The sequence below is a fragment of the Papio anubis genome, chromosome 15 (genome assembly GCF_008728515.1).
Source record: "Papio anubis isolate 15944 chromosome 15, Panubis1.0, whole genome shotgun sequence".
Lineage (NCBI taxonomy): Eukaryota > Metazoa > Chordata > Mammalia > Primates > Cercopithecidae > Papio > Papio anubis.
The window spans coordinates 6,863,036-6,887,106 of record NC_044990.1 but is presented as its reverse complement, the minus strand read 5'-3'; the positions used below and the strand labels follow the sequence as shown (position 1 = coordinate 6,887,106).

Here is a 24,071-nt window from a genome sequence, read left to right as displayed (position 1 = left end):
TATCCTTCAGGAATTCAATACTACACAGCTCTTTGGTCTAGTCAGATTGCAAACTCTGTGAGGGTAGGCATGAAATGAGATTCGTCTTTGCACTCCTGGTACCTGGAAGACAAATGGACCTTAAATAGCTGCTGGAAAAACAAACGCACGCCTTCTGTTATTTTTCCAAAGCAATGCTATTTGTAGTAAATGGCATAGATTTACGAGACAGCTGGTTAGGAAATGAGTGTACTATTTGGCATTGAAAAGACAGCATACCTTGGAATCAAATCCTTTAAATTCCACTTCACGGTACTCAAAACAACAATCCTAAAACTTTTTCTCTACTAGAGTTCTGTGGGGACAAGATCCCAAGGAAAATCCATATCACTCTCCCATACTGCTGTTGCAAAGTAAAAATGTCCATCAATCAACTTCAAGTGGGAGATACTCTACCTTTTTAGACCAATAGAGAGGCAAGATAACGGATGAAGCATGGGATCCAGGTGGTGAAGATAGTAATGTTAGAGGCTCTTGAGGACACAGAGAAGACAAAAATGAAACAGAAAATAAAGCATAACCATCTTTATCAAGGCTCTCTATGCTGCTTATCCATGCCTCCCCCCAGCTCCTCCTCCCACTGAAGCCACAGGATAGGCATAGTTCCTTGTCTCACTCAAGAATTTTTTGTCTTCTTGAAGCTTGTTACTGTGGTGGCTTTCTGAGTTGCAAGTGTCAGCTAATAAGTGTACAAAAAAATGTCATTATAAATCATCAGTCCTTCTTCCTGTTGTGGCACTCATACTCTGACACTGCTATGTAATCATGCATATATTCACTCACTTTCTGAGTAAACATCAATGAAAGCCTACTGTGTGCCCAGTTTTAAGTGCTCGGGGTTCAGAAGCAAACAAGGACAAAGCCCTTGTCACCAAGGAGACATTTTTCAAGTGGAATTAGACAATAAATATATAAATATATAATATAACGTCAGTTGACAATGAGTACTATGAAGGAATATAGCAAGGTATGGGAATAGAGAGTGATGGAGGTTTGTATGTGGATGTGCCTGCCACTTTAGAGAAGGTGGATGGGTAAGCAGCCGCTAAGATGGTGCCAAGGATCCCCACCTCCTAGTATTCAGACCCTCATGTACTCCCCTCCTCTTAAGTGTGGGCTGGACTTACCGACTCCTGTCTAACCAACAGAATAGAGCAGAGGCAATGGGATGCCACTTCTGAGAGCAGGGCATAAAAAGACTGGCTTCTGTCTTGGGTTCTCTCTAACTCTGTCTTCCTGGCTCTGGCAGGAAGCCAGCTGCCATGGCATGAAGCATGAGTGAGCTTGTGGGTAAATCCTCTCCCACGCAATCCTCAAGACTGCAGCCTGGATGACATCTTGACTACAGCCTTGTCAGAGACCCTGAGTCAAAATCACCCAGCTAAGCTCCACCCAGATTCTTGACCCACAGAAACTGAGACGTATTTGTTGCTTTCAGCCACTAAGTTTTGGGATAATCTGTTATGCAGCAATGGACTAATACCCAGTCAAGGATGGTCTCTCTGAGCAAACGACTTTGGAAACAGACAGGCCGTGTGAAGATTTAGGGGAAGAGAGGTTCGGGAAGTAAAGGGCAAGTGCCAAGGCCCTGAAATGGCAATGTTAGGCTTATATGAATAAAAGAAGTGAGAAGGCCAGTGTGGCAGAGTCACAGGTGATGCTTTGGGAAGACAGCAGGGTGGGGCAGGTGGGGGAGGCAGGCAGCTCATGCAAGCCAGCCAGGAGGGCTCCTATGGATAACACGACACAGTCTGTACTGTGAAGACCATTAGTTTAACTCCCACTAACTGGCTTAAACAACAACTATATATATCAATAGCAATAGCTAATGTTTGAGTATTTAAGTGTACTAGAAATTGTGCTAAGTGCTTTACTTCATTTATTTGTCACAATAGCCCTATAAAGTAGATGTTATTATTAGCCTAATTTTATAGGTAAGGAAACTGAGGCTCAGAAAGGTTAAGTCACTTGCCCACATTCATAAGATAGGAAGTGTGGAGCCAACAGGCCCTCTGACTTCAGAGTCCCTACCCTTCACCTCTACACAATACTGCCTTGAAAGAGGTCGGCAGAGAAACAGAAAGTCTCTCCCACCCATGAAAAAAACAACAACAAAAATTGTAACCCCAAGCTGTTGTTTAAGCCAACTAGTTCAGTCTCTGCGTGATTAGATGCTCCCGGCTGTTGGATTTTCTCTTGGAGTCCTTTTTAACAGAATTGGTGGGGGCATTATTCATAATTTTTTTGAGGTTTGACTTAAGTCAGGAAGGTAAAACTCAGAAAAGCACCAAGGTAGCTTTTCTTTTTGCGATATGCTAAGTGCCTTGCGTAATGAACAGGGAATACACAGAGAAACAGTACTAGATTAAAAAAATCAGGCTGGGAGCGGTGGCTATCCCAGCACTTTGGGAGGCCGAGGCAGGCAGATCACGAGGTCAGGAGTTTGAGACCAGCCTGTCCAATATGGTGAAACCCTGTCTCTACTTAAAAATACAAAAATTGGCTAGGCATGGTGGCGGGTGCCTGTAGTCCCAGCTACTCGGGAGGCTGAGGCAGGAGAATCTCTTGAACCCGGGAGGCGGAGGTTGCAGTGAGCTGAGATCACGCCACTGCACTCCAGCCTGGCCAACAGAGTGAGACTCTGTCTCAAAAAATAAATAAATATAGTCTTTTTAATGCAGTTTTTACAACCAACTGACCTAGATTGAGCCCTGGCTTCCTACCAATAGTCCAGATACCTGGCACCAAGCCAGGTATCCATCTGCTATAGAACTTGCTTTTCTTTCTGCTTAACCTTTATCTTAAGGCTTAAGGAAGATTATGAATGTTCCATCAGAATCTTAATTTCTTTTTTCAAAGAGGAGAAACACAATTTGTCTGTGATTTTTAAAAATATCCTATTAATGAGAATGCTATTTTAAAGTATTTTTCTTAAAAGCTACGGCTTATCAGACTGATAACCTTCCATACCCGGGTCCTCAAATCATATTATAGATGGAAGAAAACAAAAAAATAACACAGGCTACTACGGTTTTTTGTTTCCAAGTTTTCACCTTGAAGGAATATAAACCAACCCAGCTTGCTCAACATCAATGACATTACAATAATAACACTAATAGCTAACATTGATTGAGGGCATGCTTTACGGTTCAGGTACCGTCCCGAGCACTTTGAATATTATCTAAATTAACAGTTGTAACATCCCTATATGGTATTCTTGTTATCTCAATTTACAGAAGAATAAACTCAGGCACAAAGATATCAAACAGTATGTCCAAGGTCTCATGGCTAACGTCTAGAGCCAGGATCAAAACCTAGGCATTATGAGTCCAACAGCTCTTAACTCCAATGTTATACTGCCTCAGTTTGCTATGCCCATGCTTACTGAAAAGATATTCAGGATTCCACACACATCAACTTCTATTCCTAAAGAAGGTCTATTTTGGCTGGGCACAGTGGCTCACGCCTATAATCCTAGCACTTTGGGAGGCTGAGGTGGAAGGATCACTTGAGTCTAGGAGTTTGAGACCAGCCTGGGCAATACAGTGAGACTGTCTCCACAAAAAAATAAAATAAAATTAGTGAGGCATGGTGGCACATGCCTGTAGTCTCAGCTACTCAGGAGGCTGAGGTGGGAGGTCACCTTGAGCGTGGGAGGTCATGCTTGAGCGTGGGAGGTCAAGGCTGCAGTGAGTTGAGATTGCACCACTGCATTCCAGTCTGGGTAACAGTGCAACCGTCTCAAAAAAAGAAAAAAGTGTACTTTTCTTTAAAAAAAAAAATTTTTTTCAATTAAATTAAGTCCTGCAATATACATACATATATCAGCCAACCAAAAACACCTCCAATATCCTACATATCCTCCTTCCCACAGAGTAGTTCCATATTCTTTACTATAATTGTTAGGTAAATACATATACAGGTTAAAGACAGATGATATACATTTAGGCACTAATAAAAGTTACAAACACATACAAGGCTGAAATACACAATTTATTCCTCTAGAAAGGTTCATAATTTTGCTTTCATTGCTAAATAATCTAAGCTCAGGTTTTAAAAAAAAATTCTGGGCTCATTCTCTTTTATCCTTGGTCTCTCTCTTCCTGTATTTCTCTGCTCAAATGTCACCTCCTCATAAAGGCCTTCCTTAACTACTTAATCTCAGTGTCTTCTCCTTGTCATCATTATTTTACTACCTGAAATTAAGTTTGTTTGCATGTTTCTTTATTGTCCAACTCTGCCATTAGAAAAAAAAAAACCGCATGTGGATCAACTTGTTCACTGCCGTATCCTGGCCCCTAAACTGTGCCTCCATGTAGTATGTGCTCAATATTTATGGAACGAACTAATGAAAACATTCCCTGTAAAGCAAGCAACTTGGTGAGTGCAGACCGCAAGAGCCAGGCTGTTCACTGCCCTGATCTCCTCCCCTCAACTCTCAATTTTCACATTGGTAGCCCTGGATTCATATCCTTGTAAAAGACATGAATTCTTCTGATATGGGTTGGGGAAGGAGGTAAGGGTGGTTGCACCCACTAACTCCTATTAGTAAGGACAGGTTGGAGAGAAGAAATGATAAATCCTGCCTTACCGGTTTTTGGTTGTGAGGGAATGGTAGGATAAACAAAGGGGTAAATGAACCCGGATATGGAGCCTTTGGGGTCATCTACAACTCTTCTATTACTCCTCTATAGAATCTGTCTCTAAGTTACTTTTTTTGTTTAAGCATTTTTTTTTTGTATCCATCCTTTTATCTCCTGTCCTACAAGTATGCCTTCCTTACATTATACCTGAACTATTACAAACGTCCCCAGCTCACTGCTGTCTTCCAGTTTCCTTCCACTTACCCATTCTGCACACGGGCATGGGACAAAAAACAAAAAACTAAAACTTTATGGCAGTTCTCACTCAAGAATCTTTAACAGCTCTCTTACACTGAGAAAAAGGAAATCATTTATTCCTGTTATTAGTATTTTATAAGCCGCCAATTCTTTTGCCATCTTCACTGGCTGACAGAATGGGTGCTCACGAAAGAATCGAAGTTTCAGTAGTGCCTTTCACCCATCCCATTCTGAATTCATCACATAATACTCTACACTGCACATTCGGGCACTTCATTGTTAATACAATTGGTTTTCTTTTTCATGTGTACAGCTCTTGTCTGCCTTCTCCAAAACCACAGAAGGATTTTCATGACAGATTCATAGTCTCTTATTTCCACCATTTCTCAGGACTGTGCTACTATTAGGTACATACTTACTGTATAGTTAAATAACTAGAGATCTAATAATCCAAGTTTGAGAAGAATTTCATCATGAGAAAAAAAAAAAAACAACAACAGAAAAAAAACACACACACAGTTAACTGTACCAGGATAGTTTATAAAGCAGCAAAATAAAATAGCAACATTAAGAATTTGAGCAAAAAAAGGCTGGGTTTGGGGGTCTTAGTAAGTACTTGAAAGCAGATGGGTAAACTTCCAAGAGCCCAGTTTAAAGGTTGTTACAAAGAATGACTCTAAATAACGCTAACCAAAAAGATGACTTTTGTCTAGTGATCTGGAGACCATCTAAAATCTGAATAATATGTTGACGGGCAACTAAAAGGTGGCTGGTGGGCGGTAGGCCATGGAACTTGATATGCTTTCCTGTCGCTTGAGATGTAAGATACTCTTTGGGTCAATACTGAAGAGACCACTTTGTATGTAGACACCTTTCCATCTCTAGAGATTCTGTGTGAACCTGTGCATTACGCCAACTAATTAGAGTACTTAGATGTTACAGCTATATGCAATTTATAAATAATTAGCTTGTAAAGTACTTTGAAAATAGAAAGTGCCAGCAAGTACTCAGAATTACTATATATTAAAAGCTTTTGGTATATAATATTATTTAATAATCGGCTTTTTAAAAGTCATAGTACTTTACAGCTGAAGAGAACTTCTGATCTTGAATCACTGGCATGAGTTTATTTAGAATGAAATGTTATTGGAGTGCAAATCAGATGCAGATTAACTTTTCACAGTACATATGAGTATGATTCACATTCGTCTCCCTGGTCCTTTTTGGACCAACTCAGCTTTCCCTCAGGTCCCTACAGACTTTATGCAGATTCCTTTCACATATACAAGACTCTTGGTTAACCTGCCTACCCTGTTCTCAGTTTCTTCCCTTCACCCAACTGCCTTCTGCAGGTGTTTTTCATGAACCTGTGAGTTTATGGCCACCCTAAAGAGATTCAAGACAGAATGCTACATGATCAGTCTAAATCCTTTTAGGTGCAATGAAGTCGTGATGTGGTGAGTGGTCGCCTCTGGGTGTGTTTCCTACTGTACTTCATCTGCTATCATCAGTCTGTACCTTGCTGTCCACTAATTAAACTTTGTTTTCATCTCCTGACAGGCCTTGGTTCAGAGGAATTAAACTCCATGTAAGTAATTCTGTTTACTATTCCCACAGGCAAAGTTTTGGGAGAGGAAAAAAGTTTTTAATCCTTTTCCACATCCTTTTTAAGCTTCCTTTTATCTTCAAAGGCTAATGCCCTTAAACATTGACTTTCCAGAATTTCTTACTATAACCATAAGAGAATATTCTGTATCCTTGCCCTATGACATCCCTGCTTCCGCCTAAACTCACCTCTTCCAATGTCTTCATGTGCTTCTTTTATTGGAAAACCAAACTAAGCCATTCCTCTGTATGAGTGGTAATGTTTACTCCTCCTAGGTAGTAAACTAATGCTGCTTCTGCCTAGTGACCTCCATGTTAACTTCAGGTGACATTTTTCTATTCCCTATTTGAAACCCTTGGCTTCCATACCCTACTTTTGCACTTTCCTACCATCACATTGACCCAAACTTATAAATACTCTTATCTTTAAAACTCTTCTTTGACCCAAACTTTAAATACTGAAGTTGCCTAGGGCTTGGTTCTGGGCCCACTTCTTTGCCACCCTCTATTTTTTTTTTTTTTTTAATCAATTTTTGTCATCTTTATGGCAAGGACTCACAAAATTTGTCTCCAGCTTAGATCTCTTCCACGATCTCCAACTCACATAGCCACTGCTTACAATGTTCAAAGATGAAACTTTTGATTCCTATCATCTTTTCCACGTCCCAATCTATTTTCCATTTTAAGCTTTTCAATTTCAGTAATTGGCCCTAAAGCTAGGCAGTAGTCATCTTTGATTCTTCATCTTCCACATTCAATTCCTGAGGTGTACCAATTCTGTGCCAATTCAATTCTAAAATATACCTCAAACCTACCTTCTCTTCTCCATCATTAGCTTCTACCCTTCTAGGCCACTTCAACTCTTTATAGTGTCTCTCTCTGCTACTACTCCAGCCTCCCTATAATTCATCTCCCCCAACACTGTAATCAAAGTAATGAAGATGCCATTCCCACTGTGCTTAAAATCCAAAATCTCTACTACCCCGTCTCTTCCTCCCATGGACTCCAGAGGGACCAGCCCTTCTCCTTGTCTACTGTGCTACAAAAACATGCAGATCTTCTTTCAATATCTTCAGTTCCTCACGCCACCAGTTTTCTGCTTCACGCCACCAGTTTTCTGCTTCAGGACCTTTGCACATGCTACACCCCCAGAATGCATTTTCTCTCTTTGCACAGCCAGCTCTCTCCCTTCCTGTAATCTCTAGAACACCTTTCCTAACTTCCATGCCTAAAGCAGATTCCTTTCTCATGTTTTCTATCTTGACCCTACATTTGCTGCTTTCACAGAATTACAAGTTTTTAATTTTATATATATTTTTTGAGACAGGGTCTCACTCTGTCACCCAGGATGGAATGCAGTGGTGTGGTCATGGCTCATTGCAGCCTCAACCTCCTGGGTTCAAGATATCCTCTTGCCTCAGCTTCCTAAGTAGCTGGGACTACAGGCATGTGTCACCATGCCGGGATAGCTTTTTAATTTTTTTGTAGAGACAGGGACTCCCTATGTTGCCCAGGCTTGTCTCCTGGGCTCAAGTGATCCTCCCACCTTGGCTTCCCAGGTATGAGTCCTATGGCGAGCCTTACAATGTTTTTTTGTTTTTTTTTTTTTTTTTTTTTTAAAGGGGCTCTTATTATAACACATGCCTTATGAGAACAGGACTTACTCTGTCTCATCCACTATCCCTATATATCTATCCCCAAGGCCTGGAACATACTAGTGCTCAAAAATATGGAAATATCTTTAAAGAAGTTGACTGAGTATAGGAAATGTAGGCTCTACAGCAGGCTAGTATAAGAGGTCAGGATTGAGTGACTGAAAAGCTGCAGGCCATAACTACTTACATGAATTCATAGAGTATTTACTAAGTGTCCACTACCTGTCAGGTGTTCCAGATACCAGAATCATGTTGACCTGCAAGTTGATATAGTGGGTAAATAAGCACTACCAACAGCATAGTAAATACCAAGGCCAGGAAACACAGGGTGTAATGAAAGCACAAAGAAGTACCCAAACTAGGCTGGGGGGCCTGACACATAAGCTTTCACTTAGTATGGCAGGAGTAAGACTGGCCCAGGAAGAGGGGATAGCATAAACAAGGCCCCAAAGCACAGAGCACTGGTGGATGGGATATGTGTTTTCCAAAACAGTCATTTCCTTGGAATTTTCCTTCTCCTTGGCTTTATCTTCTCTCAAATAGGGCTTCTTCTACGTTACCGTAGGCTACACCTACCTAAGGACTGAAAATGTTATCTAGTCATCCCAATTTTCTCCTTCTGTAACATAATCAAAACATCTTACCTTACTTAGATCATGACTAAGTATCAACATCCCGAAATTCAAGCAGTAAACTGGTATATTTCCTGTAAATGCCTCAAAGATGGAGCCTTACTCCTTAAAACTCTCATGTAAAACCAGAATTCTCACACTTCTGTCAAATTATTCCCACCCTTGCCCAGTCTCCCAACCACAGCAAATGATGCAATTCTTTAAAAGCCAAAAAGTTTAGCAAGAAGTCAAGTCCCCACCCCAATTTTCCTTCTTTTTTTAAACTAACAACAGTCTAACTGGGGTAATGGTTTTTGTCTCTTCCCTTACTCCCACCACCCCAACTACAGACATGGATACATACTCCTTTTAATTCCCATGATCACAGTTCTTGTCTAGGTCTCTGATATGCTCAGTTTCCTCATTTTCAACGCTGGCTTAATTAAAAGAAAAAAAAAGTCATCCTCAAGGACCATTTGGTTGCATGGAACAGAAACCAGTCAAACTAGTTTAAATAAAAGAGGGAATTTATTAGAAGAATACAGAGGTTTTTGCAGAGGTTCCAACAGCTGCGAGGGGCAACAGCTAGAATCACGCCTTTCTGAAGGACAGAGTATGCTGTAACCACAAACTTCTAATTCTGGGTTCTGCACCATCAGGAAGAGAATATCCTAGAGGACAGTTCTCCTTGTATACTGCATAAGGGACTAGAATGTGGATTCATTTCTGCTTGCTTTTTGATCCTTATAGTCCTTTATGCTGGCCTCAAACTTGTCAAGCACATGTTGGCAGACACTCATGAGCTCATTCAGGCCTCTCTGAAATGGCTCAACAGCTGGAAGAGTACCTCGAGTCTGAATGCGTAAATTAATTTTGCTCTCTGAAGGATGGGTTGTAGTGTAACCACAAAATTCCACTTCCGGGTTCTTCATGATCATGTAACGTAGAGAATTTCCTAGGGTATGGTCTTCCTCGTGCAATACAAATGTCACACAGTGTCTATCTGTTCCAGCTGCCTGGACCATTTCCAGGGCTGTCTTCCTCTCGCCTTCAGCCATTGAGGTCTTCAATCCAGATATTTTTCTACACACATATTTTTTATAAAAATGAGATCATACTGAATATTGTTTTGTAACTAGCTTTTTTTCATTTACTATATCACATTGCAACGCATTATTATTAATCTACTCCAGCTACATAGAATTATTCGCCTCTCATTTTCCTGCCTCCACAAACTCTATCAATAAATAATTTATTGCCTCCAGTTTTTCCCTGCTCCATCTGACCATCCACACTGGCCACAAGGGGAGTTTTCTTAGAAAAACACAAACTTAAGTGTTCGCAAAAATATTCTTTGGTAGAGTCACAAGCAAGGGATAGGATTAGAATAGGATTGGTCCTGCTAGAGGATGAAAAGGGGGTTGAAAGGCATAAAAATCCCGATTGCTCTAGTATAAAAATAGAGGATACAGATGATCAATGTGCAGGCCCAACTACGGCTTCCATTTTGCAAGAGAAGGAAACTAGGAGAATGGAAGGTCCAGGAGTCAAGCGGGAGGGAGAAAAAGAGCTCAGTGCACAGATGAGTGGCTTTAGGAGCAGACTGTACATAGAAGGAACGTGAGCCGTAGTTACAGGGACAGAGGCACCAGTACCGTCCTCAGGGAGCAGAGGCCCGGGGCGTGATTTTACACGCTGCTGTTCTAACGGGGATGGGCAGTTCGGATACTTAACTCTGGTCTCCCAACTTGTCTTCCCTCCTTAATAGCTAGCGCACCTCTCAGTCTCTCAATTGAAACATTCATGTCTCCTCCCCACCTCTCTCTCCATGATTCTTCTCTGCGCCCCGAGTCAGGCCCCGACTGCCAGGCCGGGCAGCGTGCCCCTCGGCCACCCGCTCCCCTTGGGCGCGGCCCGCTCCGCCCGCCTCCTCCTCGGCCGTTACCTCTCCAGCTCCTGGTCCTCTTCCATCGCTGGGGCGGTTTCCGGATCCTCAGGTGGTGCTGGCGGATCGGGGGTTCTGTCCCATAGCGCGAGGCGTGGAGACGAAGCAGGAAGGAAGGACAGACCGACGGAAGGCGCGGAGGACGGAAGGAGGGAGGAGGAGCCGCAGCGGCGCGGCAGGGCCCAGCCGCGGGGCGGGGCATCAGGCTCCGCCCCCAGGCCCCGCCCCGACGCGGGGTGGGCGGTGGCTCGCGGCCCGGCGGCTCACCTGGGCGACCAGGGGAGGCCACTCACGGCGGGAGGGGCAGGGGGTGGGGCCAGCGCCGCTTTACCCCGAGGCCCAGACAGGCCTGCGGGCGCGCCAGCTCAACCTTGGTACCTTTCCCCAGGTGATGGCGAAGGAGCGGGGCCTTACCTGCCGCCCCCAAATCACTTCCCTTCCCAGTGGCAAGGGCGAAAGAGGCCCGACTCCCCCACTGGGGCGGTGTTGACCCAGGATGGCCCTTCCTGGGACCCCGGCCCTCCCGGGCCTTCTGTGGGACGACAGGCTTAAGCTCTAGTCGGTCAACACACCTTGAAGAGGGAGGGGGTCACGTGCAAGATGAGTCACGACAGAATACGAGGGTTGAAGGCGGTATTTGTCTCACCGGGGACCTTGCAGTTGCATTCTCAACTGGGTCAAATAAAGGGCAAGAAAGAAATGTCTTTCTCTTTTGGGGTAGTGAGAGTTTGGGAAAAAACTGTTTCCCACCTCATTCTTTCCGTCCTAGGATTCCTTCTACCCCCCAGAGCGCGTCCTCTCCAGCTGTGGACTCCCTTTTCCCTTTACCCGCTGTGGCTCTTCAAACCTCCTCACCTGCGGAACCCGCCCTCACCTTTGTTCCCAGGTGCCCAACCCCCGCCTCGGCAACCTTCGCCACCCAGACTCGCTCTCCGCCCAGCTCCCAGCGTCCCGGCCCCGGCCGCGCTCCCTCAGGTGCGCTTCCTCTCGAATAGGCCCTTCTCCGCTAGCCGCCGGCCCCGACCCTGCCCCACTCCAGCTGTCCAGCTGTCCTGCGCAACTACGTTTCTGCTTCCCTGCGCCACCTGTTCTCCTAGCCTCCCCCCACCCCGCCCCGCGATTCCTCTGGATGTTCACTCCTTCCCGAGCAGTGCCACTCCTGGCGGCGGCCCGGGGTGCGCACAGGCACCTAGCCCCCGGGGCTTCCGCAGGGGAATCAGGCGGGCGGCAGGGACAGCCCGGGGCGGGTGGGGGAGGCGGGCGGCGAGGGCGGAGTGGTCTCACTCTAACCCAGGAGTGACGGGCCCCTTCTGGCCCGCCTCCCGAGCTCTCGGATAGGTGGAGCCGCCCTCTGGTCCGCCCACCTCCCGCCCTGTGCTACCTCCGATTGGCCCGGCTGCGGGTTGGGCCGCTCGGCCTTAGCGCTGGCCCCCGGGAAGGCAGCAGGGGCGGTTGAGAAGTGAAGTCTTGGCCGGAGTTTGCTTCTTGCCAGGAAATCCGCGGTGGCGGCGGCGGCAATTCTCGGCGGAGCTGAGCCGGGCAGGCTCTCCGCTCCCTCAGCGGGCCGCGGAGAGCGGGAGCTGGTGCCGGGCAGCGGCGCCAGGAGCCCGTGCGCGGCCCGGGCAGCCGCGCTTTCCCAGTGAGTAACTTTGTCCTGCCCGCCTCGCTGCACGCCCTCTCCCCGGCTGCGGGCAGCCGCCTCAGGTGCGGGCGTCGGCTGGGTGTGGAGGAGCACCGCGCCCCGGGAGGTGGCCGGAGCGGCGCCGCAGCTCGCCCCGGAGCTTTGGTCGTCCGCGGCTGTCTTCGCTCGCCCGGGCTGCGGGGCTGGCGTGGACTCCGGTGTGGGGCTGGTCGGGGAGGGAGAGTCGGCGCCCGGTGCCCGCCGCCTGTAGGAGCCCTGGAGGCGGGCGGCCTCCGGCTGTTAGCATTTGCTGGTTCCGGCCACCGCGGTGCAGATCTTGGCGTCGTTTGCTTCTTAAGGGAAGGGAGAGGTGGGGTGAGTGTTTAAATTTCCTGTGTGTGTGTGTGGTGTCGGCAATGCGAGTGGCACTAGCTGCCTTTGTCGGATTTTGTTCCTCTGCAAAGGGATAGGGAGAGATCGTTCCCTCCGCCCTAGCCTGTTGCCTGTGAATTCTCACCTTTCTCTTTAGGCTGGAGAGGGTGGGAGATAGATTTGACATATTCCAGTGGGTAATTTAAAAATGCGAATCTTGATTTGGAACCAGTTGCACACAAAGCATCGTTCAGGAAATACATCACTCGCTTTTCAAAGCTTTATGCCACGTTTTAAACAAGGACTTTTGACTCATGTAGTGTTTCTTCTAGTATTTCAGTTTACGTTGAGTTTATGAATCCAGACGTTCGTTTGTGCCAGGAGCTAAAGTACACTTATGCATGGACTTTGCTGTATTTATTATCCTTTTTAAAATCACAGAAATCAGAAACAAAGTTGAGTGAAGAGCGTGGCGGTGCAGGAAGAGGAACACTTGTGAGCTCCAGCTTATTGGAACTGCCTTTAAGAATTTCACATTCTTGCGGCAATAGTGCTTACTTGTAAATTGGCCTTCTTCCCAGGACAGATTTTGATATTTCTTTTGCATGTACTTCGATGCAGCACTGATGAAGTTGGATCTCAGTAGATCAATTTTATTTACTTTGCTAGATTTGATTCCCACCCCCACACCTCTTTAGAAAATGGACTTTGGCAGGTAAAGAAGGAAGCGGGAATCTGGTATCCTTTTTGGCTTGTCAAAGCTTTGTTGAGCCATGAATAACAGAGTTTTGGCTTTTTAAGCTTGTCCAAGTCCCACATGTGAGTTTTCCCATGGGGTAAAAGTAGGCCAAATGAGAACCAAAGTAGAATAACATTACTTTTAATTCGGCCCACTTGTGTGTTACATTCTCCATATATCTTGTTTCTCTCGTCTTCTCATCAACTTTGACATTTTTTCATTATTTATTCATTTAGCCACTGATAAAGTACCTACTGCATGCCAGTCATTGATGGCAGGGGTTAGTTCTTGCCCAGAAGTTTTCTCATTTGGAAACTGATCCATGCTTTTATCCCGCTAGTTACCCTGAAGTAATTTGAACTTAGGGAGCATTTCTGCCTGGAGACCTGTAAGAATAGGTGTTACGTAGGCACCTAGCCTTCAGATTGATTTGGGATATCGTACATTGTAGGCACGGAGCACGCAGGACACTTAAAAATAAATGCATGTATCTTTGGGCTGTTGTATTATGAGCTTTGCATATGGGCTTGTCTGGCCGAAGGACCCAGTGTCCAAGGTGGAAGTAGTAGTCAGGGACATGTATAGTATTCATTTCAGAGCACTTGGCACCTTTTCTTGCTTACATTGGTCACTAAAATATTTACTGAATTGACTTGAACAGAAAAATGAAGGATTTTGTATACCAGATTAAGAAATTTGGACTTTATCCAGTCAGTGATACTGAGCTGCTAATTTTAAGCAGGAGAATGTCATGATACCATTCGCATTCCAGAAAGATATCTGCAGCATCTGGAGGATGGTGGGCTTCCAGATGGGCGGTATTGAGACTAAGTTGGAGGCTGTTATAATGGAGGGGTTAAGTGCTCAGGGATTCTCTATTCAGAATTACCTGGGTGGAATCAGGCTCTGTCATACCCTGAAACCTCTTTGTTTCTTAGGTTTTTCATCTCAGAGTTTGGGGGATAGAACTTGAAAAAATATGTATATTACTTAGAATAGTGAGTGCCACATAGTAAGGACTTAGTAAATGCTAGTGTGCTGGTAGTGGAAGGAGAAACGACATGGCGTTTAACACGTATGACTAGGAGGCTGGACCAGGTAAGTGACTAGATAGGCTTAAGGAGGGGAAGGATGAATCCTGGGTTGTTTGATTTCAGGCATTGATTGACATGTACTGGGTAAGCTGGCTGTGGAATTAAAACGGGTCAAATTCTAATTCTATTACTTACCCTTGGAATTACTATCCTGACAGAACTTTGATTTCCTAATATTTGGGAAATGATTGTCATACCTGTTCAGTAGGGTTTGAGGAATTACGCATGTAATGCCTTTGGCAGGGTACTTAGCACATTCCAAGTGCTCAGTAAATATTAGTTGTTCCTTTAGATGATGACATTAATGAGCTAGTGGAATGTTGGAGAATATGAGAAGAAGCAGTTAAAAACGATTGATGGTAGAGGTGTGGAAGGGGAGATAAGTTCAGTTTTGGACCAATCTAAGGAGGTGCTAAATGGATGGTTGAGAGATCCACGATGCAGTTGTTGGATAGTTGTGTCTCACAGGAGCTAGGAAAGAATAGAAAAGAAAAAAAAAAGAGTTCACAGAAAGCCTTTATGGGTGTGGTAAGCTTTATAGGAGATTTAGAGGAAGGGGAGGGTGAAGGGGTTCACAGTGGAGCAATGTCAGAAGTGTTGACATTGAATATTAGGCATTTCTGTCCTTAAAATACATTTTGGCCACCATCAAAGAAAGAAGGACTCCAGGCTCTTGTAATCTGGTTGGCTCTTCAGCCTTCTCCCCCTCTTCTTTCTTTCCTTTCTGATTGCCACCCCAAAATTCAAATATCTTTAAATTGTATTATGAAGAACTATTTAACTTCCCCTCCTGCTTACAGGGCCATAGTTCACAGGCCCACCTTCCTCCATCCAAATGCTTCTAGGTTTTTAAAAAAGAATCACAGGTCTCATTTCATAGGTTCTCCTCTGTTTAGGAAGCAGTGTTGGTTGAAAAAGTTATATATATGTATCGTGCACATAGAATTTGAAGACTGGGGCAGGCCTACCTAAATTGAGCCTGTTGGAGGGCCTGAGAGTTTTACAAAACACATCCCTTTTAGCTTTCCTGGCATGTGTTTCTTTTCCTCAGAAAATACAAAGCAGTAGGAAAATCTGTGGTTAATAAGTTGTTTTGTTTGGTTGGATTCAGAAAAGGTGGCTATTTTGTGTATTAGCCTTCTGAGAAGTTACTAAGAGGAATTTTTTGACCAGCCGCAGTGGCTCACGCTTGTAATTCTAGCACTTTGGGAGGCCGAGGCGGGCGGATCATGAGGTCAGGAGTTCGAGACCAGCCTGGCCAATACAGTGAAACCCCGTCTCTACTAAAAATACAAAAATTAGCTGGGTGTGGTGGCAGGTGCCTGTAATCCCAGCTAGTCAGGGGGCTGAGGCGGGAGAAATCGCTTGAACCCAGGAGGTAGAGGTTGCAGTAAGCCGAGATTGTGCCACTGTGCTCCAGCCTGGGTGACAGAGCTAGACTCAGTCTCAAAAAAAAAAAAAAAAAGGAATTTTTTTAACAAGTAAGTGCTCATGACATTACAATAATAAATTGTCCTCTAGTTGATATGCTTTTAAAGAAGCAGGTGTTATAGGTTCTATCCTTTAGAATGTATGCTTCCTAGAGCTGGGATCCTATCTGTTTTGCTAACTGCAGAATCCCTAAGTACTTAAGCAAATATTAATGTATTGTAAACCAAAAATAAAATTCTAAGCTCCCCCTTCTCCCCAGCCATCTGAATGGACTTCCTCCTCAGCCAGGGGTCTTTTAAAATTTAACCTGAGAGACAGTTTCAGGTCATGATTGGGAAGTGGGGGTCGGACATGACTTGTTATGCCTTTCTGACGTTAACATTAACATAGACTTTAAGTCCGGTAAGAAACATTTTACTACAGCCTATTGAAGCCTACTACCTGAAGGCTTCCTCTGAAAGTAAGAACTTGGGTCTCCAGAATCCTTTGTCTTAACCCAGACATTCCTTTCTGTTGATCTCAGGGCTTTAGACAAACTCAACCAATTGTCAACCAGAAAATAATTTAAATTTACCTATGGCTTGGAATGCCACTCCCCCCACCCCACCCCCACACCATGCAATTGTCCCACCTTTCTGGACCAAACCAATGTATTTCTTAAAATTTTTTTGATTGATGTCTCATGCCTCCCTAAAATGTGTAAAACCAAGCTGCACCCCCACCACCTCGGGCACGTGTTCTCAGGACCTCCTGAGATCTCTGTCATGGGCCATGGTCACTCATATTTGGCTCAGAATAAATCTCTTCAAATATGTTGCAGAGTGTGACTCTTTTCGTTGACAGCATGTGTTAATGAACAAATTGCATCCAAATTGGCTTTGATCTGGCTTGGCTCACAGACTTCTCCAAATCTTTGAAACAGTCATTGGTCAGAGGAAAAGCGAAAGAGAATTGATCCAGTGAGGAAGCTTGAAGTGTTTCATGTTCTTATAGGAAGATACAGGAACTGTAACATTGATGGCTTATGATTAAACTGTTTTATAGAGATATAGCTGTGTTCAGAGGTAAACTGACAATAGCCACGTCATAAATTTGTCCTCTCTTGGTTATTTGTAAAACACCAGGGCAGAGCCTCTGAAGTCTTGATGAAGATAGCTGGAAAGATAGGAACAGAAGTGTTGTGAAGGATAGGATGCAAGCATAGCTTATATGTTTAATCTTTCCAGCCTGGAGATTGAGGAATGATAAATTTGACAGTCACTTTCCCTCAGTGGAGAAATTATGCAGGGAAAAATTATTTTTTCTTAAAAAATAGGCTGAGCAGCAGAAATGAGGAATAGAAAATAGGCAATAGACAAGTAACATTCTATAAAACAATTATTGTGTGTCCACTTTAAAAGCATACCACCTTCATATGTAAAACAAATGAGGGTTTACTTTTTTTTTCTTGAAAAGTAATCTTAGAATTATTTTAAATAACAGATTGCTCTAAAGTATGTAATAGGGGCCAGTGTAAAAAGTGTTGATAGCCAAGTTTCCAGGGCCTATATCTTATGTAAAATAAGATGTGTTTGGCTATAGTAAAGCTTCTGTGATGTTGTGAAATATATGTTTGGTCTTTATCCCTGTTTTCTGGCATACAACTCTTAAATTCCTTGGAATCTGCAAAGCGCTAAGTGTCTTTGTATGCTGATGAGTTGACTAAATGGCTGGCAGCCCCTAGGTAGCTTCAAGATGGGCCCTGGTCACTGGAAAGACTGGAGTAGAGGGTTAGGACTGTCAGCCCCACCACCAACCTCCAGGGAGGGCAGAGGAGCTGAAGGGGAAGCTGATCACCGATGGCCAATGATTTTCACCAGCCATACCTATGTTATGAAGTCTTCATAAAAGGCCCAAGAGGACAGGGTTCAGAGAGCTTCTGGATAGCTGATCACGCGGAGGTTCCCGGAGGGTAACACGCCCCGGGAGGGCATGGATGCTCCGCACCCCTTCCTATACCTCGCCCTGCGTATCTCATCTATATCCTTTGTAATATCTTTTATAATAAACTGGTAACCTAAGTAAGTGTATCCTTGAGTTCTGTGAACTGCTCTAGCAAGTTAATTAAACCCAAAGAGGGGTTATGGGAACCCCAAATTGAGGCCAGTCAGAATTTCCTGAGGCCTGCACTTGCGACTGGTGTCTGGTGGAGAGGGGAGCAGTCTTGGAGACTGAGCCGGCAGCTTTGGGATCTGAGGCTATCTCCAGGTAGATAGTGTCAGAACTGAATTGAATTAGAGGACACCCCGCTGGTGTCCACTGCTTTGTGTATCAGGTGTGGGGGAAAACCCACATTTGGACATAGAAGTATTTTGTATTGGTGACTATTGTGTTGAATAAGAGAACAGAAAAAACACTTTTGACTGTGTTTTTATTTCCTCTCAGTTTCCAAGGCTCTGTTTGGCTATTAGTTTGTTTTATAGATAAAAAGTAAGGTAAGTCTGGAAAATATTTATACCTGCCACCCCCTTCCCCATTGGGATTTCGGCTGTTAATCTTAAAGACTTAATTGTTTGTGAGAACCCTTATCATTTAGACCAATAAATAATTACTGAACACATAAATTGGAGACCTTTACTTAAATCTTATTTCAGTATTGTGGCTTTTTCTTCTGTAGCTGCCCAGTGGGTTCTTCCTGCCTACTGCCCGGATAGAGCCAATTTATCAAGGCGGGGGCATTGCAATAAACAGTTTTTGCACACATAGATCTTGCTAAACAGAAGACTGGAATTTTATTATTACCCAAATCAGCCTACCTGAGCATTTGGGGGCTATTTTCAAAGGTAGTCTGGGGGAAGGGGTGGGGGTGGCTAGTCAGTGGGTGCTTGCTGCTGATTGGTTGGGGGCACAATCATAGTGGTGTGGGAAATGGTCCTCTTATGCTCTGAGTGGCTTCTGGGTGAGGCCACCGGAGTGGTCAGTGGGTCTAACCAAAAAACCTGAACAGATATCTCAAAAGGCCAATCTTAGGTTCTCCAGTAGTGACGTTATCTGCAGGAGTAATTGGGAACGTTGCATATCTTATCTGTGACCTCTGGAATAGTGGCTGGCAATTGTTTATGTCTACACCTTAGCTGAATTCAGGTTCCTCAGTTGCCTAGTTTGGTGGTCCCTCATTAGCTTTACAAAGGCGGTTGAATTTTGGGGATGGGCTGTTACCATTTAAACTATAAACTAAATGTCTCCCAAAATTAGCTTGGTTTTAGCCCAGGAATAATTAAGGACAGCTTGAAAGCTAAAGGCAAGAGGAGAATTGGCTAAGATCTCCCCACTGCTACAGTTTTTTCACTGATATAATTTTTGCAAAGGCAGTTTTACTTCTATGTGATTTTTAACATTTGAACTTTGACTTTCAGTTTAGTTGTATTTAACAAGTACCTAAGAAGTGCTGGGCTTGGATGGCACATAAAAGATTGTCTCTGCCCTTGTAGAATTTAAATTCTTAAAAGACATTTTCATTCGAGGAGTTAATCATTTGTAGCCGAGTGACCTTTGCTTCGACTGTTTTTTTGTTTTTTGTTTTCTGTTTTTTTTTGAGACAGTCTCGCTCTGTCACCCAGGCTGGAGTGCAGTGGCGCAATCTCTGCTCACGGCAACCTCCACCTCCCAGGTTCAAGCGATTCTCCTGCCTCAGCCTCCCGAGTAGCTGGGATTACAAGCACCTGCCACCACACCCGGATAATTTTTGTATTTGTAGTAGAGATGGTGTTTCATCATGTTGGCCTGGTGTCGAACTCTTTACCTCAGGTGATTTGCCCATCTCGGCCTCCCAGAGTGCTGGGATTACAGGCATGAGCCACCACGCCCAGCCTGCTTCCACTGTATCTTAACATTCATTTGGCACCTTGTCATTTCCCTAAACTTTCCATGTTAGAAAGCTTAAACTTACATATCCTGTAGTTGGACCTCAGTCTCTTCTCCTGTCTTTCCAGCTTTCTCAATACCCACACTTTCTATTAGAGTGTCCCCTCCCCCTCACAGCAACAGTGTGCCAGTCCTTCTGTTCCACCTTACCCTCCCCTCCCTGCTGCGGGGACACCTTTTGGCCTTGCAGAGCGTCTCTATCCAGTTAGGAAGCCCATGGTTAAACACCTGGAATATGCTTCCCACTGGCACCTTTGCCTCCCTTGAACTTGTCTTTTGTGCTGTACCTGCCAGATAACGCCCCTGTTCAGATTAACTCTGCTTCTGTCTCCACATTGCTTTAGTATCACCCATTAAATGGCTGGTCCTCAATGCAGTAAATGCCCCTCAACCCCCTGCCCCCATACCCCTCAGTCAGTTTGTAAATGTTTAGTCCCTACTGAGTGCTCTGACACTGAGCTAAGAATGCTGTGGTATCCTCATGGAGTTTACAATCTAGAGGCAATTCAAGATAATATTCTGGATATATTGGGTTAAATAAAATACTAAAAATAATTCGACCAGGCATGGTGACTCACTTTGGGAGGCCAAGGCAACAGAATCGCTCAAGCCTAGGATTTTGAGCCTAGCCTGGGCAACATGGCGAAACCTGTCTCTACAAAAAATTCGCCAGGTGTGGTGGCATGTGCCTGTGACCCCAGCTACTGGGGAGGCTAAGGTGGGAGGATCACCTGAGCCCAGGAGGTTGTGGCTGCAGTGAGCTGTGATTGTGCCACTGTACTCCAGCCTGGGCAACAAGAGAGAGGCCCTGTCTCAAAATAGTAATTCATTCACTTGTTTCTTTTTATTTTTTAAACATAGCTACTGGCACATTTGAAATGACACCTGTGGCTCACGTGATCTTTCTGTTGGATGGTGCTGGCACAGGGTATTGTCTGGGTTATGAGAAGGGGAACTGCCGTAGTCTCTGCCGAGTGGGGTATCACTGAAGACTTCCCGAGGAAGTTGTCCTTAAACAGGTATCTGGCTGAGTGGGTATTACACAGGTAAACCCTCAGAGGAGGCAGTCAGCGATGGATGGCACTTTGAGGGAGGGAGAGGAGGTGGATGAGAGCGAGCTGGGACCGTGGCAGGGGCTGAGGCCAGAAAGGTAGGCCATGGCCTGATCATATGGGTCTTGTTAACCCCAATGAGGGTTTTGTTCTTCATCGCTCATGATTTATTCCGAAATCTCATCATTACAAACCCTTTTATCCAACTCTACCTCTTCTATATAGTCTGCAGATAATCTGGTTATTTCATGGAGGAAATGAGATGATCTGTGATTTCTCTAGAATTTTTCTGTCTCTCCCTTTCCAAATGTTACCTACTTAAGTCTCAGATCTGTTTTTCCACATGTGCCTGTTACCTCTTCAAGTCTCCTTCAGGTGTGGCTTCATCAGTTAGCTCCCTTCTTTTCTATGTCTAATCTCTTTCTCCCTGCTTTCTTTTTTACACCAACCTACAAATATGCCCCAATCTTTAACCTTATAAAACAAACACAGTCCCATTGACCCCACATTCCCCTCTCATTATTGTTCTTAAAGCATAACATTTTTTAAATTCAATATTTTAAAGCAGTATGTTCAAAATATATTATGTCATCAATATAAAATTATTAATGTGATTTGACATTCTGTTTTCCCATATTAAGTACTGAAATCTGGTGAAATGGTTTGCACTTAACAGTATATCTCAGTTTGGATGCTGAATTTTCAGTGGTTGAAGTAAAAGAAATTCTACCAAAATAATGAATATTTAACAGAATAATATTTTACGTTGCTTCAGCTTTTTCTCTTTATTGTGGCAAACACATAAAATTTACTATCTTAACTATTTTTAAGTATACACTGTTAAATATATTCACATTACAGTGCAACAGATCTCCAAAACTTTTTCATCTTATGAAACTGAAGCTCTGTACCCATTAAACAACTTCCCATTTCCTCCTCTCCCCAGCCCCTGGTAACCACTCTTCTACATTCTAGAATTTGAGTACCTTAGATACCACATGTAAATGAAATCATATAGTATATGTCTTTTTTTGTGTGACTTGCTTATTTCCTGCAGGATGATGATCTCAGGGTTCATCCATGTTGTAGCATGTGACAGAATTTCCTTGGGCATAGTGCTGCCATAAGCATGAGTGTACAGATGTCTCTTTGAGACCCTGCTTTGAAATCTTTTGGATGTATACCCAGAAGTGGAATTATTAGGTTATATGGTAGTCGAACTTTTTGAGGAACCTCCTACTATTTTTCATTTCATTGCGGTTGCACTGTTTTACAATCTCACCATCAGTGCAAAAGGATTCCAGTTTCTCTACATGCTCGATGTTCTCACCAACACTTGCTCTTTTCTAATAGTAGCCATATTAATGGGTATGAGGTGATATCTCGTGGTTTTGATTTGCGTTTTTCTGGGATTAGTGATGTTGAACTTCTTATGTGCTCGTTGGCCATTTCTGTATCATTTTTGGAGAAATGTCAGTTCATGTTCTTGACCCATTTTTTTATTCTTACTGTTGTTGAGATGTAGGAGTTCCTCACATATTCTGGATATTAACCCCTTATCGGATATGATTTGCAAATATTTTCTCCTTTTCATTCTGTTGATGTGTCCTTTGATGTGCAAAAGTTTTTAATTTTAATGTAGTCCCATTTGTCTATTTTTGCCTGTGCTTTTAGTGTCGTATCCAAGAAATCCTTGCCAAATCCAATGTCATGAAGCTTTTCCCATATGTTTTCTTCTAGGAGTTTTATAGTTTCAAGTTTTATATTTAGGTTTTTAGTCCATTTGGAGGTAATTTTGCATATGGTGTAAGATAAGGTTCCAAACAAAATATTCTGTATGTATTGCTGAGACCCTGCTTATAGCAAAGAGAGGGAAAGGTCTGAAATATATGGAATAATTTTAAATTGGGGGATTTATGTCAGTTATTGGGCTAGAATACAGTTCTCAGCTTCATCGTATATTCTAGTGTGAATTTCTGTGTTGTTTTTATTTCTTATAGTTGCAAGATACCAATTTGGAAACAGTCGGTAGTCTGGGTTTAGCTGAAGCTGAAATATAAAATTGGTGGGGAGGGCCGGGCGCAGTGGCTCATGCCTGTAATCCCAGCACTTTGGGAGGCCGAGGCGGGCGGATCACGAGGTCAGGAGATCGAGACCATCCAGGCGAACACGGTGAAACCCCGTCTCTACTGAAAATACAAAAAAAATTAGCCGGGCGTGGTGGCGGGCGCCTGTAGTCCCAGCTTCTAGGGAGGCTGAGGCAGGAGAATGGCGTTAACCCGGGAGGCGGAGCTTGCAGTGAGTGGAGATCGCGCCACTGCACTCCAGCCTGGGAGACAGAGCAAGACTCCGTCTCAAAAAAAACAAAACAAAACAAAAAATTGGTGGGGAGAGGCCAGGTATCGCGGTGCATGTTGTTGTGTCCTGTGCCTCTGCTACTAAATATGTCAAGCATTTGATCAGTAGTAGCTGTGCATGACCTTTTAAGACCACTCTGTGAAGGCTATTTAATAGATTTCAAAAGTGTCTCTAGCAATTAGTTCCCACCTGAAATATTTATTAATCTCATGAATTTCTCAATTTTAGGCTTTGTGCTTTTATTGTAGATGAGATGTATTAATTGATACTTCAATAGACTAGTTTCAGATTTTGCTAAAAATAGACATAATTCTATTTTGGGACACTGACCTATTCTTTTTCCAAGTATATGTAGTACATTTGTTAGCACATTTGAATTTCTCTTCTATGTTTAATGGAGTATAATAACATTAAGAAACCATTCAGGATTTATTTTGAGAGTCTGGATTTTTTTCAATGGTATAGTACCTATTTTTTGAAAGGATTAAAAACTTAATGAATCCATTTTGCAGAATGTAGAAGGATGGTAAAATCTTGAGTACTCTTATTAAACATCAGTCAACTTTCAACTAATTTATGTTGTATTAACTTTTTTTTCCTATAAAAATATTACCTGTAACACAGTTGCTCTGCATGATTTTAGTCTTTCTAAATGTGATAGTGACTATATTTTCTCTTTCTACTGTTTGGGTTCACCTGAAAGTTGGTGCTGGAGGAAAGCAAACCATTATGTAGTTCTTAAGTTGTTTGTTTATAATATAACATTCTTTGTCTTCAAAAAGAATCACTCTGGGCCAGGCGTGGT

The 24,071-nt window shown here is 43.6% G+C and overlaps 3 protein-coding genes across 4 annotated transcripts in view; 1 reads left to right on the top strand and 2 right to left on the bottom strand.

Annotated features, from left to right (window-relative positions):
• LOC101001980 (protein POLR1D) overlaps positions 1-10,907 on the bottom strand; it is a 44,903-nt gene extending 33,996 nt beyond the window's left edge. The window contains exon 1 of the mRNA XM_003913709.5: positions 10,697-10,907. Coding sequence (XP_003913758.1) covers positions 10,697-10,722 — 26 coding nt within the window. The 5' untranslated portion in view covers positions 10,723-10,907. The remainder of the gene's footprint in view (positions 1-10,696) is intronic.
• LOC103879121 (DNA-directed RNA polymerases I and III subunit RPAC2) lies at positions 9,258-11,368 on the bottom strand. The gene is made up of 2 exons (XM_009191684.3): positions 10,697-11,368; positions 9,258-9,834 (listed from the first exon to the last, which is right to left on the bottom strand). The coding sequence occupies exons 1-2, from the start codon at positions 10,720-10,722 to the stop codon at positions 9,459-9,461; spliced, it is 402 nt and encodes a 133-aa protein (XP_009189948.1). The 5' UTR covers positions 10,723-11,368; the 3' UTR covers positions 9,258-9,458.
• A 769-nt stretch (positions 11,369-12,137) lies between these two features.
• LNX2 (ligand of numb-protein X 2) overlaps positions 12,138-24,071 on the top strand; it is a 77,140-nt gene continuing 65,206 nt past the window's right edge. The window contains exon 1 of one of the 2 annotated variants that reach the window (XM_003913716.5): positions 12,138-12,335. The gene's annotated coding sequence lies outside the window, so the exon portion shown is untranslated. The remainder of the gene's footprint in view (positions 12,336-24,071) is intronic. The other variant, XM_021929514.2, reaches the window with a different exon arrangement.